The following is an 18,487-nucleotide window of genomic DNA, read 5'->3' as shown; positions in this document are numbered from 1 at the left end:
GCAAGGAGATGGAGGCAGGAAAGTGGAGGGTGTGTTGGGGGGTGCGGGGCTCACTCAGGGAGTAGCTGGAGAGGGTGTTGGGGCTGAGGTGGTGATAGGCTGGGCTGAGGAAGGTAGATGTTTTGTGTCAGCTACTGGAAACCATCAAGGGCTGAAATGTTAATGATTTATCATTTGTTCACGTGTTACCCTACTGGGAGTGCTTACACTTTATAAAAGGCCTTTTGGAGCCCCTCAAATGTTAACCTCAAAGCAGTCTTTTTTGTTTTTTTAATTTTTGATTTTGGAAAATTTCAACAATATAATGAACCTTCAGGTGCCCATCATCCAGTTTCAATGATTGTCAACTCATTACCAGTCTAGTTTCATCTATATCACCATCCACTTCTTTCTTTCTATATTGTTTTGAAATAGATCTCAGCTATAATAGTCTTTAAAAGATTAAGACTGAAAAAACCCATAATATCATCAATATCATAATTTTTTTTTTTACAGTTGGTTTCACACAAGACCCAAAAAAGGTCTACAAATTGCAATTAGTTGATCTGTATTTTTAACAGAGGTACTGGAGATTGAACCCAGGACCTTTTTTTGGGTGGTGAGGAGTAATAAGATTTATTTTTTATTTTTTATTTTTTAATGGAGACCCTGGAGTTGGAACCCAGGACCTCATGCATGCTAGGCATGCACTCTACCACTGAGCTACACCCTCCCCCGATCTGTATTTTTTTAATCTCTTAATCTATAGTTTCCCCTCTCTTTTTTCTTTCAGCTTATTTGCTTAAAAAAACAAAACAGGCTATTTGTCCTTTAGAATCCCCCACAGTCAAGACTCTGGTAATGGCGTCCCTGTAACGTGGTTTACTGTGTCCTCTGCCCCAGGTGCCGCTGTACTTCGGTAGTTGCTTGTCGGTTAGATTCAGGTGTGATCTTTTTGACAAGACCATTTCATAGGTGGTGTGGTCCTCCATCGGCCGCACTTAATGCCTAGTGGTCTCTTTTTTGTGATACTAGTGACTGCTGATACTCAATTTCTGCACAGGAATGGATATTTGATGACAGAATGTCAGATGTGCAAGCAGGTCAATTGCAGGAGGGTTATTCTGGGATACAGAGAACCAGGATACCTTGGCGCCCTTTAAATAACACTTCACATCACACAAGGCAGGCAAGTTCTTAATCTTTTTGCAAATAAGATTGTCCTGAAGGAGCTACTGTAACCATTTTTTGCTTTCTTCTCTTCAAGTAATTTACCCATTCCCTTTTCTCAAACACCCTATATGCTAACCCTTTCCATGCTTTATAAATTATATCCCTTAATTCAACAAAGATTTGCTGAGTGCTTACCCTATGCAAAGAACTGAAGTAGAGGGGTGGGCGGAGGGGGCTCCTGCCATCAAGAATTCTTAGAATCTAGCAGAGGAGACAAGAGCTCAAAGATGAAAAGGATGCTACAGCTAAAGCTCTGTGGGCTTCCCAAGGAGGAACCATCACTTCTGAGAAGAAGAAAGAGCCTTTGTGGAGGTGGTACTGGAACGGAGCTAAGGTAGATGGGGTGATCGGAAAAGGGATGTTCCAGGCCAAAGGGTTAACATGAAGGCAAGCAAGGAGGCAGGAGATCCTGGGACATGTCTGAGAAAAAGTAAAGAGTTCAGTTTGGCTTAAACGTGGATAAGAGGAATAGTCGGAAATAGTATTGAACAAATGGGTTTGGAGTTAAACCTTCTCCTGTCATAACAGCCCAGCCATTCTGCTCTGAGGTGTTTACCCAAGAGACATGAAACATATTCCACTCACAGGCGTGTACACAAAGATTCTGCAGATTAGCAATTTAGGCTGAGCTTAGCTGGGCAGCTCTGGTCTTGTTTCGTCTTGGCCAGGCTTTCTTAGGCATTTGCGTCAGCTGGCAGGTCACCTGGCTGTTTAGCATGATCTCAACTGGAATGACTCACTTCTACTGTGCTGGTCTCTCATCTTCCAGCAGCTAGCCCAGGATTGTTCTGGGAGAGCCAATGCTCCCGAGAGAGTCAAAGTGCTCATGGCCTCTGGAAGCTTAAACTTGGAACTGTCACACTGACACTTCTGCCACATCCTCACCACAAAGGAAGTGAGAAGGCTTGATGGGAGGAGCGACAAAGTCACTTGCAAAGGGCGGGGATCCAGATGAGTCACTGGGGCCATTATTCAATCATTTATCGCATATCCCAACTCTGAAACATTTTCAACTCTGCCACACTGAAGTTTGGAGTCATCTTTTCTAAGAAGGACTATTTAAAAAAAAAATCCACCTGTGATAGATATGAAGTGAGGCTGGTCCAGTTTTGGGCTTCAGTTAGAACCTCAGTGGGAGGGAGGTTGGGTCCAAGAATACCAGGACACAGTGAAGTGAGAACAGCTATTTTGAGGACCCAAGCATGAAGAGGAGGGAAACAATTTATTGCAACCATCTCATGAGGCCTAGAGAAGCCATCAAGCCACGGGCTGAAAGGCCCCACCTGTGGTCCTGCCTTGCCTTTATGAAGGGATACGTGAAAAACATTCCAAAATGATATCCAGCTTTGCCACATTAATCATTCCATAAAACCATGTTAGCAAGTCGTGCCAGTGGCTGATAGCCTGGTGGGAGTTAGGAAATTCTTCCTTTGTCGTATTGTAAATGCCTGTTCCGGCAGCACTCTAAGCCTGGATCGTCTCAGATCTCAGATTCTCGGAAGGGAGAGGCCCCCAGTGTTTGCTGCCTTGGATGTCTTGCGCATCCTCCAACTAGGTGTTCATTCTCCATAATGTCCTGTCGAAAAAATTAACCAGTCAGTCTAAGAAAGAAGTGGAAAATGTTATTCAAACCAAACTGAGGATTATAACCTGGCAGCGGCTTCTCAGAAAGCTTTAAGAACTGTTCCGCCCGTTAGAGGTCAAAGCACGGTTGTGGAAGGTTTTGAGACAGAGAGGGCTGCACATTGAATGACATGTTGTTGACAGTGTACACAGTCCAGATCCACAGGTACAAAGCGAGTCACGGAGCAGGGTCACCGTGGCCCCTTACAGGATTAAGAAGGAAGTTATCTCCTAAGGAGTTAGGACCCTTGGGATTAAGAAGGAATGTTACCTCCTGAGGAGGTCTGGTTAATGCAGATGCACAACACACATTGAAAGGGAGGGAGAGACCCAAACAGGCACAGAACAATTTTATGTTTAAAATTTTAAATTTTTCCTCATCTTGCCATAAAATATGGATTGTATTTCATCAGTCTCTGGGCACGTATTTTCCATCCTCTTCCCAGACCGGGTGCCTGCGGAAGGTGCTGTGATCTGGCGTCTCCGGCCCCAGCGCAACAGCACGTGTGGGCCTTTCATGCACCTCTTCCAGAAGCAGGCCAAGAGCGAAGGCACCAGCTTTCAAGAAAGGGATCAGCTTTGCATTTTCAATGTTCTGTTTTGGAAACAAAAGGAACCTGAGCATACAGAGAAAAGATTCACACAGCACGGGAAGGGGTTAGGCTCACCTATAAAGTAACATCTAACTACTTGTTAGCCCTGAATGAAAATCTCAAAGTGGCTCAGATGAGGATTTTTTGTTTCACTTTCTTCTTTTTTTTTTTAATTGTTATCTTTTTTAAAAAATTGAAGGATAGTTGATTTACAATATTGTGTTAGTTTCAAGCGTACAGCGAAGTGACTCAGTTATACATTATAGAATATATATAATGTATAGAATATATATATAATGTAAAAGAATATATATATATATTCTTTTTCAGATTCTTTTCCATCGTAGCTTATTACAAGGTATTGAGTATAGTTCCCTGTGCTATCCAGTAGGTCCTTGTTTGTCTATTTTACATATAGTACTGTGTATAGGTTAATCCCAAACTCCTAATTTATCCCCCCTCCCCACTTTGGTAACCGTAAATTTGTTTTCTGTGAGTCTATTTGTTTTGTAAATAAGTTCATTTGTATCATTTTTTTTTTAGATTCCACATATAAGAAATACCATGATATTTGTCATTCTCTGTCTGACTTACTTCACTTAGTATGATAATCTCTAGGTCCATTCATGAAGCTGCAAATCAGACGAGTTTTGTTTTTTGGGGGGGAGGGGGGTGGTAATTAGGTTTATTTATTTTTAGAGGAGGCACTGGGGAATCAAATCCAGGACCTTGTGCATGCTAAGCATGTGCTCTAGCGCTTAAGCTATATCCTCCCCCGCCAAATGAGTTTTAGTAAAGCAAAGGCCCTAAAGGCTTAGGAAGTATAAGTTCACAGAGGATGGAAAGGACCTAGATTTAAACCAAGGGTCGTCCAGCTTAACCGTCTCACTTCGGATGATGGCTCTGTGGCCGTGGGGGTCTGGGCCAGCACCAGAGCGAGGCCCCGTGGCTCCCCATCCAGGGTTTACTCTACAGGCCATGTTGCCAGCCGTCTCTCGAAACACTAACTGTGTGACGGCAAGATTTTCAGTGAAAACAGGGTTGGAGGACAGCAGCCAGGCAGGAGGTAATGCACATGGGCTAAAACGTATTTTTTGTTGTTGTGTTGTTATTGCAGGTTGGCCTTTAATTATTTTAAATTATTTTAAAACACATTTATTCTGAAATTATGGTTATAACACAGCTACACTTGACCAAGAGTGTGCCTCTATTTTCTAAAACATATTCTTGGAACATTTTCTCAGGGCTACATACGAGAGAATATGGACAGGCATCCTGTATTTTATACCTGACTCACAGTAGCGGCCAGTACTTAGAAATTTCTCAGATAAAGAGACTTCTGTGATAGTCTCCATTTACTGAACCAGCCAGCAAAGTATGTCTCCGTTTTCTAGTTGGAGATGCTAAGGCTTAGAGAAGTTGAGATGTTGCGGTTCTAACAATTAGTAAGCGGTGGGGCTTTAAGTAGGACCCAGATTTCAAAACTGTCACCACCGCACTGTGCTCATCCCACGTGATCCCTTCCAGAAATAGAAATAATGAGTTTTTCTTATACGTTTGCCACATGGATGCAAAACGGTATCATCGTTCGTTTATTTTAGCAAATCCAAAATGGAATTTTAAAAAAATTAGGAAGGAAACCTTGTATAGCACAAATCAGATGCTGAAACATCTGGTGTGCAAAGGGAGAAAACAGCGTCACAGTGTAAGTTCCTACATGAGTCTGAAACCCAGCTGCACCCGTGTCTGTGTGGGGCACATCTGGCTTGCAGCAGCAGCAGTCACAAAGAACAACCAGGAGTTTCAGCTGGTGGAAAGCGCAACATGATCACCTGAGTGATATTATTAACCTCCCCACCACAAAAAAATAAGTAAGTTTAGGCTGCATCAAAATATTATCACATAATGTAGCATGTGGAAAATGAGCCAAGATACCTGCAGAAATGCAAGGCAATCAGGGCACCTGGGTGAAGAGGGCTGTAGGTTGAGGGTCCTGAGCTTTGGGTGGGAGCGTTTGTTGACTTTTAAGACTCCTTTCCATTCTGGCGCTTTATATTTTGTTCCCACAAGAGGGCAGTGTTGGCCATCTTCCATTCGGTTATCTAATGAAGTTGTTCCCTGCCGGTTGTTCCTGCTGCAGGGGTGGTTCCGCAGCTCCCAGCAGGTGGCAGAATCTCCAGAGGGACTTTTAAAACGCTTGACATTCTGATTCAGTAGGTGTAGTGTGGGGCTTGGCTTTGTAAAAATTCAAATTCATTTAATGAGTAGGTGATACATCCAAATGATTGAAAAATTACGGAAAGCAAGTGGAGTGTTTCCAGTTTCCTTCCAGAGATTTTCTACCTTGATGTATCCTTTAGAAACTTTCTATGCCTATACCCGCAGGTAAGCTTTTTTTTTTTTTTTTCTCTCTAAACACACTATTCTGCACTTTGCTTCTTCACATAAAAATATTTTTTGGTGATTGTTTCATAGCAGTACATAAAGAGGTCTTCATTCTTATGGCTGCTTAGTGTTTCAATATACAGAATATTTCAGTCTACACAACACCTGTTATGGCGTGAATGTTTGTGGGTTCCCAAAATTCATATGGTGAAATCCTAACACTCAGTGTGATGGTATTAGGAGTGCGGCCTTTGGGAGGTGATTAGGCCATAAGGGTGGAGCCCTTGTGATGTGATTAGTGCCCTTAGAAGAGCTGCTGGGAGCTCTCTCACCCCTCCCATCATGTGAGGACGCAGTGAGAAGGTAGCTGTCGACAAGCCGGGAAGTGGGCGCCCATCAGGACCCAGCTGTGCTCCAGCCTCCAGAACTCTGAGAAACAACGGTGTGTTGTTTAAGCCACCCACGTTATGGTACTTTGTCTTAGCAGCCCAAATGGACTGAGGCAATACCACAATGTATTCAAGCAGTCCTCCAGCGCTATCACAAATGATACTTCAAAGAACAACTTTGGGTACACGTTAGTTCGTTTGCAGTGATTTTATGTGTAGGATAACTTCCTAGAAATGGAAGGACTTGGTCAGCTGTTACATGCATTTGTGATGTGGTGTCTGGGGGCTCATTTCCCTGCAGCCTCCACAACAGAGGGGTAGCAAAATGTTTTTGCAATTCGATAGGTCAGAAGTAATATCACAGTGCAATTTTAACTTGTGTTTCTTGTATTCTGAGTGAGGCGGGATCTCTTTTCATATGTTTATAGTTCCTTTTCTGAGGACTCTCTGATTATTCCCCTTGCCCATTTTGCTGTAGGCCTTCTCTCCTTTTTCTTACTGGTTTGCTGTGTCTGAAAACAATTCTCCATGAAGCTCTCATGTTCTTGTATGGTCTGGGTCTTCTGAGCGAAGGATATATTTGAATAACACACACCCTTGGAAGCTAGAGATGGGGTATCCCTCTGAAGATATTAAGAGATGTACCTCCCCAAAGACATCTGAGGGCAATAGACTAGAGATACCTTCCCATTTTCCCCAGGGATGTGCCCGCATTCCAGGTCTGGGAAGAATGTGTATATCCAGAGGGAAAGATGGGCAGATGTGTTGGCAGCTTTGTAAGCTCATTCTCTTGACCTCAGGGTTCCTCTGCTGTAGGCTCCCCCCGACCGCAAGTGCAGAGAGCACGTGACCCTCATCACATCACCCTGTGGGGGCTGAGGGTGGAACCCAATGCAAGATGCTGCTCTGGCTGCTGGTTTTGCTATAATAAACCCTATTATCTCAGACCTGGAGGTCTTGTGTCTTCTCATAAAATGGACATGAAACTGTGGTAGGCTAACTTGTTAGCTTGCAAATAGGGTAAAATCTCAGATTCCTTACAGTTTCTAACTTTAATACATAGAAACTCCTCTGTATCGTGGAGCACAAAGAATTTGATGATTAAAATCATACCAGGTAATTCTGAAGCATGACCGAAACAAGGGTGTTACATTCTTCAAGATTCAACAAAATGCCACATGTCCCACTCCGGAATCGCACAGTGGATGTAACTTTGGAATCTAGAGTAGGGTAAGAAAAAGTCCAATATGCAGTATCACACGCAAAGAGAATGACAGTTAGCTTGAGACAATAGGGAAAGCTAAGCTAAGCTACGACAGTAAGTGCTCTGCAAAAGAATGATTTCACCACTGAGGCAGAAGGAAAGCATTCTTAATTAAGATTAAGTACCTTAATCTCCAGCTCCATTAGCGATGGCCAGGACTGATGGCTTCTGCAGAAGGCACTTCAGGTAGAAGATCCTGCCCTTCTTCAAACCACACATTCTTGTCTCAATACCCACTTTCCCAAACTGAATGTCTGCATTTGGAAACAGGAGCAACACAGGGGAAAACGGCATTCAAAGCACTTCAGGGACTGGTGAAAGCTCATCATTTACTCCATCAGCAAATCCCTATGGAATGCCACCTGCAAAGAAACACTGATAAACTCTATCCTTGCTTTCAGGGATAACAATGGCGCAAAGACAAGGAATTCAGTGACTTCAGGAAAGCAGAAGAGGGTCACCTCACTCGAGGGTGAAGGTGGATGGAATGGTTGGCGGAATCAGTGAACTCTTCCAAGATAAAACGAAATGCAGTCTTGTAGGAATGAACGAGGAGGGCCTTTTGGGAGAGAGAATTCGTGCGAAGGGTCAGAACCGTGCCCCCTGCGCGTCCCCTGGAGCTGAGGGCAGATGCAAAGCAGAGGCAGCTGAGCTTGAACAGGTAAGCAAGTGGCCCAGCAATGAAAGGCTTTGTGAAGAATTTCATTCTATGTTTATACTGAGAGAAAGGGTGAGTTTCTTACTTAAAAAAATAATTTTCTATTTGCACCTTCCCAAGTTCTACACCCAGATACAAAGTAGGAAGACTACATGCGCAGTGCCCAGCTGGCAACTTAGATACACCCTCTTTTTTGGAGAGGGAGGTAATTAGGTTGACTTAATTATTCACTTCTTTCAAATGGAGGTACTGGGGATTGAACCCAGGACCTCATGCACACACTCTACTACTGACACTGCGCTCTTCCCCCCACACCCTCCTGATAAATGACAAATAACCCTATTGAAAAGCCCTATTGGTCATTCCATCAAATGGGCCATTCCTGGGTTATGTGCTCGCAGGCCTTAGCTATGATTAAGAAAAAACAAAAATCCGTGTCTGGGATGGTGAAGGCTGGTGAGGTGCACTCAACCCCTAAAACCCTCCTGTTTCCTTTGAGAGGCCACAGCTATTCTCACCTTTCTCCCTTGGAGAAGAGCCAAATGTCAAATCCATCTGTTCAAAACTTACAATGTGCGCTTTTGGTATTCTTGGGCGAATCTGATTATACACCGGTCAGTGACCTATTATCTGTACAAGAGAACAAAATTCACTGGGGCCGTCAAGCCACCTCCATGTCTCTTGAGCATCTCACCCAGCTCCACCTGGCTCCACCCGCCACCCATTACCAGCATCTAACAGAACATACGCCCCCTTCCTGCCTCCCCTGCAAGCATTTGGGACTGGCTTCCTAATTTGTGCACCCTGGTGCAAAATGAAACTGGGGGGCCCTCTCTTTTATTAGGAATTGTAAGACAGTGAGAGCAGAGCATTAAACCCAGCACTGCTCAATGCAGGCCAAGGGCACGGGCGGCCAGCCCTGTGTGCACTGCAAAACCAAGGGGAGGCGTGAGTTGTGTGGTGTGTGGAGAAGACCAGATGAATACAGGCAGATCAGGGAGGTGGAGTAGGAAGGGGCTTCAGACAGAGGCAACCTGAAGGTTCAGAAAATATTCAGCAAGATGACCACATGACATTGAGAGTAGCTGGAGGGGGGGTTTGCACAACCCTCATACCCATAAACCGTGGGGTTTGGTAACTCTCGAAATTACAAGCCTCCACGTTGCTCTTGGGATGCTAAAATGTCTGCTGCTCTCACATTCACACCCAGTCCTCCTCCTCCCTTGTCTGTGGAGCAGAGAACAGGTGGCACATTACTTAACCAATTTTCAGAAGCTTAGTCACTTTTGCTTTTAATAGATGCCAGCAGTTGGTATTTACCATCCTGCTATTACGGCAGCCACCAAGGGTACTGCCACCCGGCCCTTGTTCCACTTTATAAAATCCATCCGTGTGGACTCCCTTCAAGTTAAGACACTGGAGGAGGCTTCGGCACGATGGGGTGCTAGGAGGGTGATGGAGAAGACAATGAATGCATCCCAAGAGCTAAGTTGACTTTGCTTCCAATTTTATCCTTGCCATCTGTTGATCTGCATTATCCCACCTCCGTGAGGCAGTCAAAAGAGGTATTATTGTTTTAATTTCATGTGCAGTAATTTTCCCCCTTTCAGTCGCCAGTTCCCACCCCACTCCCCGGCTGAATATTAGTTCGGGCATTTAACTACAAATTGGCAGTTCTTGAGGGAGACTTCCAAATGAATGTCCTCAAGGAAGAGGAAATTACACACAGCTCTGCTTTGCATAGATGTCCAACAAAATGCCAGCTTTCCCTGTGACTTGCCAAATTCCTACCAGCTGCTTAGGGAATGGTAGATTATACACGAGGTGGAGTAACTGTATAACCCTGCACTGTGGATGAGGCCACCAACAAGCTGCGTTGGATAATAAACTAGGGCTTCCTGCTGTCTCTATGCTTGAGGAAAATCACCAAGTGCAGGGCTGGATTTTTAGTGTCAAATCACAGGTTAGAAACTTGGACTGAATGATGTCTAGTAGCCATATGATACTGGGAAAAATACTGTCCTCTTGGGTGGCCGGTGTGGTCTGTCCTCTCCCAGAGGACCCAATGAGTCACCTGATACGCGAATTCTCCCTTCTCTTAAATGGGGACTCACGTGCAGAAGCACTGCCTGCGCTGGTCTCCCCTGTTCTGTGCTCCCTGCTCCACCTCAAAGCTCAGAAAAGAACGCTGTGTATATATACACCAAGGCAGATGTCAGGTGTATCCTGGCGCAGGAGGGGAGATGTCAGTAACTGAGGGAAACATCACTGAACAAGCAATACTCCGGGAGGACTCCTCCCCTCAGCTGTTTCTAGACACTTAATTGTATGGACTCCTGCTAAAACCACATCCACTTAAAGAGGCTCTCAGGTCTCAGCGTAAGACAGAATCTTAAATGTGTGAAGCTGTGTATGGCAGCACAAATCCACAACGTACAAGATCTCAGGAGATAAACTGGAACGTGCTGGTAGTTAAAAATACGCCCCACAGTGGTGGACGTCTGCTCCGGGCAGCCAGCAAGCGTGCAGTCTGACATAGCACCGTTGTACTGAGGGATGGGCTTGGAGGACTTCAGTGGGATAAATATTAACTACTCGCATTATTTGTAACTTTATCTGCAAACTCCAAGAATCTGTCCTATTCAATAGGCTGTCATAACAGTTGACTTTAATTCAATGAAAGATGTATAGCACTGCATTCTTTAGTTGTGTATGTGAAACACTTTAGTCAAGGACTTTTCCTTTGGAATAATGCACTATTAAATGTTACCAAAAGAGCCAAATACCCAAAGTAGCTCACACTTCTATGCAGTATCAAAAGAAAACTTTTTCAGTGCAGTGACTTTCAAGTATGGTTCACAGCCCCAGGCGATCATAAATCTATCTCAAAACAAGTTGGGCTCTCAGTTCTCATGGCCAAAGTCCCTGAAAACACACACCAATTGCCGGAAAACGAGCTTTTGCAGGAAGAGGTTTGTGGCCCACGAGGTGGCCGTTAGCCAGACTTTTACACAGAACTAAGAGGTGCGTAGCAGTAACCTACTAAGTGCAAGTTACCAGTCATTAAGATGTGGTCTCTATTAATTCAAGTCCCCCTGGTTGAAATTCCATTTTACTGAGAGGATTCTGGCTGCTAGCCGAGGTCTCTCAGCTCCAGGCACATGCTCACACAGATGCTCAGAACTTTACAAGGCAGCCTTGTTATCAGGGTTTTTTCAAGTTGCTTAAGGTTTTTGCTGTTCTCCTTGGAATTTTACCAGCATAGTTTGCAGAGTTATTGGTTAAACCCTGCAGTTCAGATGGAATTTACATCAACACAGTATTTCCTAGAGATTTAACTAAATTTTGAGAAGAATGTGTAATTCAAATGAGTCATTTACACACCTGTTGCTTAAGCAGATACAATGTAATGAAAAACATGTACTTGTATCATGACTTTGAATAGTTTTATTTCAGGTGTACAGCAAAGTGATTCAGTTTTACATAAACTTCTATTCTCTTTCAGATTCTTTTCCATTATAGGTTATTACAAGCTACTTAATAATAGTTTCTTGTGTTATAGAGTAGGTCCTTGCTTATCTACTTTATATGTACTAGTGTGTATATGTTAATCCCAAATTCCCAGTTTATTCCTCGCCCCTTCCCCTTTGGTAACCATAAGGTGTTTTTTGGTGTGTTTTTTGTTTATGGAGGTACTGGGGATTGAACCCAGGACCTCATGCACGCTAAGCATGCACTCTACCACAATACTCCCTTGTATAGTGGAATATTAGCCATGGAAAAGAATGAAATAATGCCATTTGCAGCAACATGGATGGACCTAGGGATTATCATACTAAGTGAAGTCAGAAAGAGAAAGACAAATATATGATATCACTTATATGTGAGATCTTTAAAAATGATACAGATGAACTTATTTATAAAGCAGAAATAGACTCGAGACATAGAAAACAAGCTTACGGTTACCAAAGGGGAAGAGCAAGCAGAGTAGGATAAAGTAGGAGTTTGGGATTAACATACATACTACTATATATAAAACAGATAAACAAGTTTGTAACGTACAGCACGTTACCTTATAACCTACAATGGAAAATCGGAAAAAACAGATGAATCAGCATCTCAAATTTAGCCTGTGCAAACCCAGATTTCCCGCCTTCATAGTCTTCCCCATCTCAGTGGTGACTTTTTTCCAGGTGCTCAGGATAAATCACTTGGCATCCTCCTTAAATCCATTCTTTCACCTCATTCAACACATCAGCAAATCCTTTCATTTCCAACTACTTCCACAAGTGTCATCCTAGAATACGCCACTATCGTCTCACCTAAAAATATCACACATTGTCTCTTGGCTTTTATCATGCTACCCAGCAGCCAAAAAGACCTTGTAGGTCAGATCAGGTCACCCTTCTGCTCAGAGCTCTCCTGTGGCTTTCCTGCGTGATCTGGTTTCTTTTCCTATGCACTTGCTTCTCTACCTCAGCTTTCTCTTGCCATCCCGCGTCCAGCAGACCGGCCAGCTTGGCCCCAGAACACGTCAGGCACACTCTGCTTCTGCTACTCTTGCCTAGAATGCTCTGCCCCCAGAAAGCCACTTAAGCTCCTTGCTTTTAGCCTATTTAATCATATCACAAAGGCTTTCCTAGAAAACAGCTGTCCTTTCTGCACCTTATTGTTTGTTCTACATACCTGTAGCCCTGAGAGTGGGAACATGCTAGTATCAAACTAGGCGGCAGTGACACCGGACACACAGCACCTTCTTATTCTTGCATAAACTATCTTAACCCAACTGGGAGTAACTGAAAACAGATCCGAAGTAAGCATCCTTAGGCCACTGCCTGGACTCTTCCCTTCCTACGTAAAGCCTCCACATTGCTGTTCCTGTCCTTCCAGACTCTTCCAAGGCCAGCTCACTAAATCAGGCTGCAGCCTTCTCCCCCTATCAGATTATCCTCACCCTCACAGCACTGACCACTGCCTGAAAATCATCCCCCCCACCCCCATCTCAGAGGCCAGCAGGGGGCCACCTCAATCACTGACACTTTCTCTGCATTCTCTACATTCAGAAACCAGAATGCTTAAAATTGCCTCAGCATGACTGCAGTTCCCAGTATTTGGGTTTGCTTTCACCAGTCACTAGGGGACACTACCAACCTGATTCCTCTTAGGCTCTGAACTACACTGGACCCTAGTTCCTAGGGCAAATTCCAGATTGCCAAATCACTGGATTCACCCTGGTTTCACATGCTATAGAACCAGGTAACAGTACCATTGGCTTGCCTCATAACTAAGACTTAACCCTTACGCTTTTAGAAGTGGAATCAATCAGACGGCAAGGGTATAGGGGGGGACTATTTCTAATACTTTCCTTGTAAACTCACTTTTGGGAGTAAAGCAGGCTTTTACCGTTAACTAACTGACATCTGAATTACAGAATTCCCCTGTATTCCCCTATTCAATCTTGTCTGCCACAATCAGAAAGACAGAAAGCGCGAGGATACTTTTTTCTTGCATCTGTAGTGGAAACCTCAGCAGCAGACGGTAACTGCTCCAGGCCTGTCAAGTAGATGCACTTTCATGTTCTCGTTCCGATACCCAGTCTTTTCAGATACAGTATGAGAACACAGATGCTTTGTCCTCTGCTCACAAGCTATCCCACATCCCATTTGTAATTAAAACAGGGGCCAGCAGACCTTCCCCGTGAAGGGAGGGCCACATGGCTATTTTAGGGTTTGCAGGCCCTAAGGCCTGTCACTCCTCTGCTCTCCCAGTGTCAGCCCAGAAATAAACAAATGGGCATGGCAGTGTTCCACTAAAACTAGACACAAATTCAGTTTCAATCTTTTTCATGTCCCATAAGCTGTTTTGATCTTCTTCCCCCCAACCACTGAAAATTTTAAGTACCACCTTAGTATCATATAGAAACAGGTGGTAGGGCAAGCCAGTTTGCCATCCCTTTCCCATGGAGTTTGACACAAGCACTTCCAGGAGATACCTAGATTTCTCTAGGACTTGCTTTCTCTACTTGCTTTATAAATAAGCTCAGACAATAGTTTGCTTCCAACTGTATTAGTCTCTTTTTATTCTTTCAGTAATCTCTTCCAGAGTTAACTACTTCCATTTGTAGGTGATGAAATGTGTAAGGAATCCACTTCAGGTGTTGGCACTGCTATGAGCATGGTCTTTCCCTTTACTTCAACTCAATTACTTTTGACTCTTGTTTGTATTTCCAAGTCCCGAAGTAGTTTTCACTGCAGAAGTTATCTGAAGACAGTCTTATGCTTTCTAGTAGTGGTCTAACACCCGGGTCTAGCTTCTCCAGGAACACTACACAGGATGGAGTTAGATATGTATTAAACTAAGAGGCATTCTCTCAGATGAATTTAAATGCATTTTATTTTTAGACAACCTACACATGTTTTTTTCTCAAAAACAATGCCTCCGCTCCAAATAAATCAACATCAAAATAAATGAAGCTCAAGATGGCATCAGTTCCATTTGTCTTTTAAGTCCTGGTGTTGTGTGGATGAAAGCAGTGGCCAGCCAGTTATGACGACAGGTGATAGATCCAAACAGCCAAATTTGTTACTGTAAAAACAAGGAAGATTCTATTAATATCTTTTTCCAATATGAAAGAAAGTATTTAACATTTTTAGGCTACAGGTGTATTCCCCTATTCAATCTGGGCTGCCACACAGACAGACAGAAAGCGCAGGGACTTTTCTTTCGCATCCTAGTGCAAACCAAAAGAACAACAGCAGACTGTTCAAGGTCTATCAGTGGATGCAGAACCATCCTGACCAAATCAGATACTCATACACTTTGGTCCACTAACAAAATCTCATACCCTTTTAATAATCCCTACAGCAAATAATCTGTACTGTACTGAACATTTTCATTGCTGCCCAATCCTGTTTAGTGTAGCCTTAAATTTATCTTATTTATTCCTCTAATTTACATGGAATTCTCTGAAAGCTACAATAATGAATGCTTTCATTTCAGTACTGCCTCCAGCAACCCCTTGCATGTAATTTCTCTAAAACAATTTTCATACAGGTTCGGCAGCCTGCTCTGTACTCACTAAAAGTAACATCAAGGTTTTTAATGACCAGCTGCCAATTATCAATAAATGAGAAGTTTCCTTAGTAAAAGGTTTTAATACTCATGTATGTTTGGCAAAATAGGGAAAGCCAGTCTGATTTCAACTGGCCATTTATGGGGAAGATCAACATAGGGTGTTCTCTCTGATCTCTAGCTCAGTATTTAAGCAATGCTTCTTAATGTCATCTGTAGGAAGTTTTCTGTAGATAAAGCCTCTAAGCCTTTCTGTACCACAAATATCTTTTACATGTTAAACCCTCCTTAGATCCCAGGAGAGAAACAAGACACAGACCCTCAGTTTGAGAGGACTGCTGTAGCATACATTCTATATCCCCGTGGCATGACACAAGGAGAATTATGCCTAGGATATCTCTATTTTTACATTACTGGTTTCAACCCACTTTATACTTACACATTTTTCCATTTCTAAACCATCCTTAAAGAAAATCATATATGGGGTCACACCATCCTCACGGTAGTCCAGCAAAGCCACCATGCCATCTGGATTCATGTTTTCACCAATAAAGAACTTAGGAAGCAAACAAATATCCAGAATTAGATTATACACAGATATGTCATATCAAAACAATAGATCAAATGATGATTCAGAACACCACTCACTAATCAAGAGACTTTTCAGCAACTAAAGGCTGATAACTAAGAGAAAAAAAGTTCAAAGTACTAAAAACCAAAATATGAGTAAAGAGCAATCCAGGAACACTTTAGGCTTTCTGGAAACAAACTCTCAACCCCACATATCCAATTCCAAACCCTACAAACAAGCCTGTTTACATAGTCAAGCACAGGGAACAAAAGGCTAGCAATGAGCGAGAGCACATCATGAGGAAAGTCATCTTATGGCCAGAGAATGTGAACACTGAAAAATTAAAGAGCCAGGTTGTGAAGGAAAGTCATTTAGGTTTCTCAATAGGACAAAATCAGATCAGAAAACTCCAGTGGCAATGAGACACACTGAGTTGTAAAAAGAAAACTGAAGACGACTTAGAGGTTTAACAAGCAATTCAAGAAAAAGAACTGAGAAATGTCATCCGGGAAGTGAGTAAGGTTAAGATGCTGCACTCAGAAGACAAGATCTGGAAACAGTTAAACAAGTATTTAAACTGCTCAAAAGCCTGAGAAATTAACCACAATTTAAATACATCATAGATTCATCAAGTAACTCCTTTTTGTTCTCAGTTAAAACTGTACAATCCTTTGATCCAAATATTTACCTGATAGTTTTTGAAATTAGCAAGGATGTGCTTGATTTGTTCTGCAGCCCCTGTCATAAAAGGTTTTACTCTTTCTGGTCTCTGTTCTTCAAGTTTCCCTTTGATTCTAAAACAATATTTCATCGATAGGTTAAATTGTTGAATTCTGAGCAAAATGAATTCTCATTAGTAAAAACTCCAAACTGAAATGGGCAACTAGCTGTCACTGAGCAAAATAACATGGCACAATCAAGAAACTACTAGGTCACAGAGATGTTTCAAGACTGTTTCAGTTTTGAATTTCACATTTCCAAAGTACTAGTCTAAAACAGTAAAAGCAGAGCGCATGCTCCAGTATGCTCACCTTATGTTACCTAAAGGCCTTTGACAAGCATGCCTGCTCCTAAAATCTAAAAATTAGCCAATTCCTAAAATCCTATAGGATTCCAGACATCAACTGGGTGTGCCAGTAACTTACGACTTCATGTAATCTTTGATGTACTTCTTGTAGGCTTCTTTTGTGAAGCTGGTTTCCTGCAAGTGATGGTTCATGACAATATCGACACCAGTGATTACTGTGCTTTCGGTACCTTCGCCCTCGGGGCCTTCAGCGGAGGCATTTCCACCAATGAGCGAGTCATCAATGTTACCCTCTGTCCTACTGACCATCTGCATTAAGAAAAAGTTTAGCTACAAACACATCCTTGACCTCACCGTAAACGCATCCAAAAAGTCTACGCCGGCAGCTCATGCCCATCATCCTTCCACCAAACATTCCTGGTTCTTGTTGAAAACGAGGAACACATCACTATGAGGCAAAAATGTATGACCCCTCGATTTCATGCAACACCGTAACTGAACAGGAATTCTTTATTGACCAAAAAGAATGAGGATCATTTACAACCCAGTCCAAGTTATGTGGGCTGTAGAGTGGATGAATAAGTAGGAATAGGGCTAACGTTGAAGGACTTGGGGCTCCCAAACAGAAGACATGTCCGGGAGCGCCTGGGAGGAGGATGGGCGCCGAAGCGGCAGACCTATTTCCAGGCTCAGCTCCGCCTCCACTTTTCTAGAAAAACCCGAGCCCGGAAAGAGCGTGTCCTCCGCCAGGAGGCAACGGGGAGGATTGCACAAGCTCGGGCGGGGGAGCGGCGGAAACCCGAGCCTGCCAGGCCTTGCCTCCCCCGCGCCGCGGCCCGGCGAACTCACCTTCCCCTCCACCTCCAGACACAGCCCGTCCGCGACCTCCCGGATCTTGTAGATGTCGGAGAACATCTCATCATCTGCTCGGAGACACAGACCCGGCCGTCACCGTGCGCCAGAGGCCCGAGCCGGCGCCATTCCCCGTGCCGCCCGGCCAGCCGCACGCGGCCCCCGCCCCTTCCCGGGTGCTCGAGACCCCGGCGCGCGCCCCAGGCACAGACCCTCCTCGCTCCCGGAAAGGCGCTGGCATCTTCCAGGCCCAAGACAGCGGCGTCGGCGGTCTCCCCGCCCCACCCGCACCTCAATCCCTTGCGCGCGGCAGTAAGGGGAGTGCAGTCCCGACTCACGGCTGATGAGGTCCCGGTAGATGATCATGATGGTGGCTGGAGGGAGACGACAGCGGCTCTAGCTTAGCTGGAGCTCGGAGCGAGCGCGGTGCGGCCGGAGCGGCGCTCGGGGGGAGGGGGGAGCGGGCGGAAAAGGCCGACTCTGCCGCTCCCCAACCTCATATAGAGGGCACGTCCCTCTACGTCATCGCCCGCTGCGCCTCCGGAAGTGCCGTAAGCGGTGACGTGGCACGCAGAGCAGCGCGGGGGGCGGGGCCATAGCGCGGGCCAGGGGGAGGGGAGGTGAGCATCCGGGCACTTGGCCCCGGGACACACTGCCGCGCGTTCCGCAGGGCTCGCGGGGGCGGCGGAGCGAGGGGCTGGGAGAGAGGTAGGGAGAGGAGGAGAGGGAAAATGACCGTGGGGGCGGGGGCTGGGGCACAGGGAAATACCAGAGAACTTGGGGGAGGGAATGGTGGGGAGGAGCGCTAGAGGGAGGGAGTAGGGGGGTTCTCTGGGGCCAGG

General features: G+C 44.5%; 1 protein-coding gene and 2 non-coding genes across 3 annotated transcripts; all 3 read right to left on the bottom strand.

The window, feature by feature from the left end:
* Positions 1 to 13,560: 13,560 nt before the first annotated feature.
* Positions 13,561 to 13,694, bottom strand: LOC123615846 (small nucleolar RNA SNORA31). Its single transcript, XR_006723663.2, has one exon. It is a non-coding gene; the product is annotated as a small nucleolar RNA SNORA31 (small nucleolar RNA).
* Positions 13,695 to 14,499: 805 nt separating this feature from the next.
* TPT1 (tumor protein, translationally-controlled 1) lies at positions 14,500 to 18,143 on the bottom strand. The gene is made up of 6 exons (XM_074378205.1): positions 17,984 to 18,143; positions 17,643 to 17,716; positions 16,912 to 17,102; positions 16,455 to 16,560; positions 15,635 to 15,751; positions 14,500 to 14,709 (listed from the first exon to the last, which is right to left on the bottom strand). Exons 1-6 carry the CDS (start codon positions 18,009 to 18,011, stop codon positions 14,707 to 14,709), a joined length of 519 nt encoding a protein of 172 aa, XP_074234306.1. The 5' UTR covers positions 18,012 to 18,143; the 3' UTR covers positions 14,500 to 14,706.
* LOC123615845 (small nucleolar RNA SNORA31) lies at positions 14,783 to 14,910 on the bottom strand. Its single transcript, XR_006723662.1, has one exon. It is a non-coding gene; the product is annotated as a small nucleolar RNA SNORA31 (small nucleolar RNA).
* Positions 18,144 to 18,487: the final 344 nt, after the last annotated feature.

This window comes from Camelus bactrianus, chromosome 14, assembly GCF_048773025.1.
Source record: "Camelus bactrianus isolate YW-2024 breed Bactrian camel chromosome 14, ASM4877302v1, whole genome shotgun sequence".
NCBI classification, from domain to species: Eukaryota; Metazoa; Chordata; class Mammalia; order Artiodactyla; family Camelidae; genus Camelus; species Camelus bactrianus.
The sequence above is the reverse complement of the archived record's forward strand: the minus strand, read 5'-3'. Positions and strand labels throughout refer to the sequence as shown.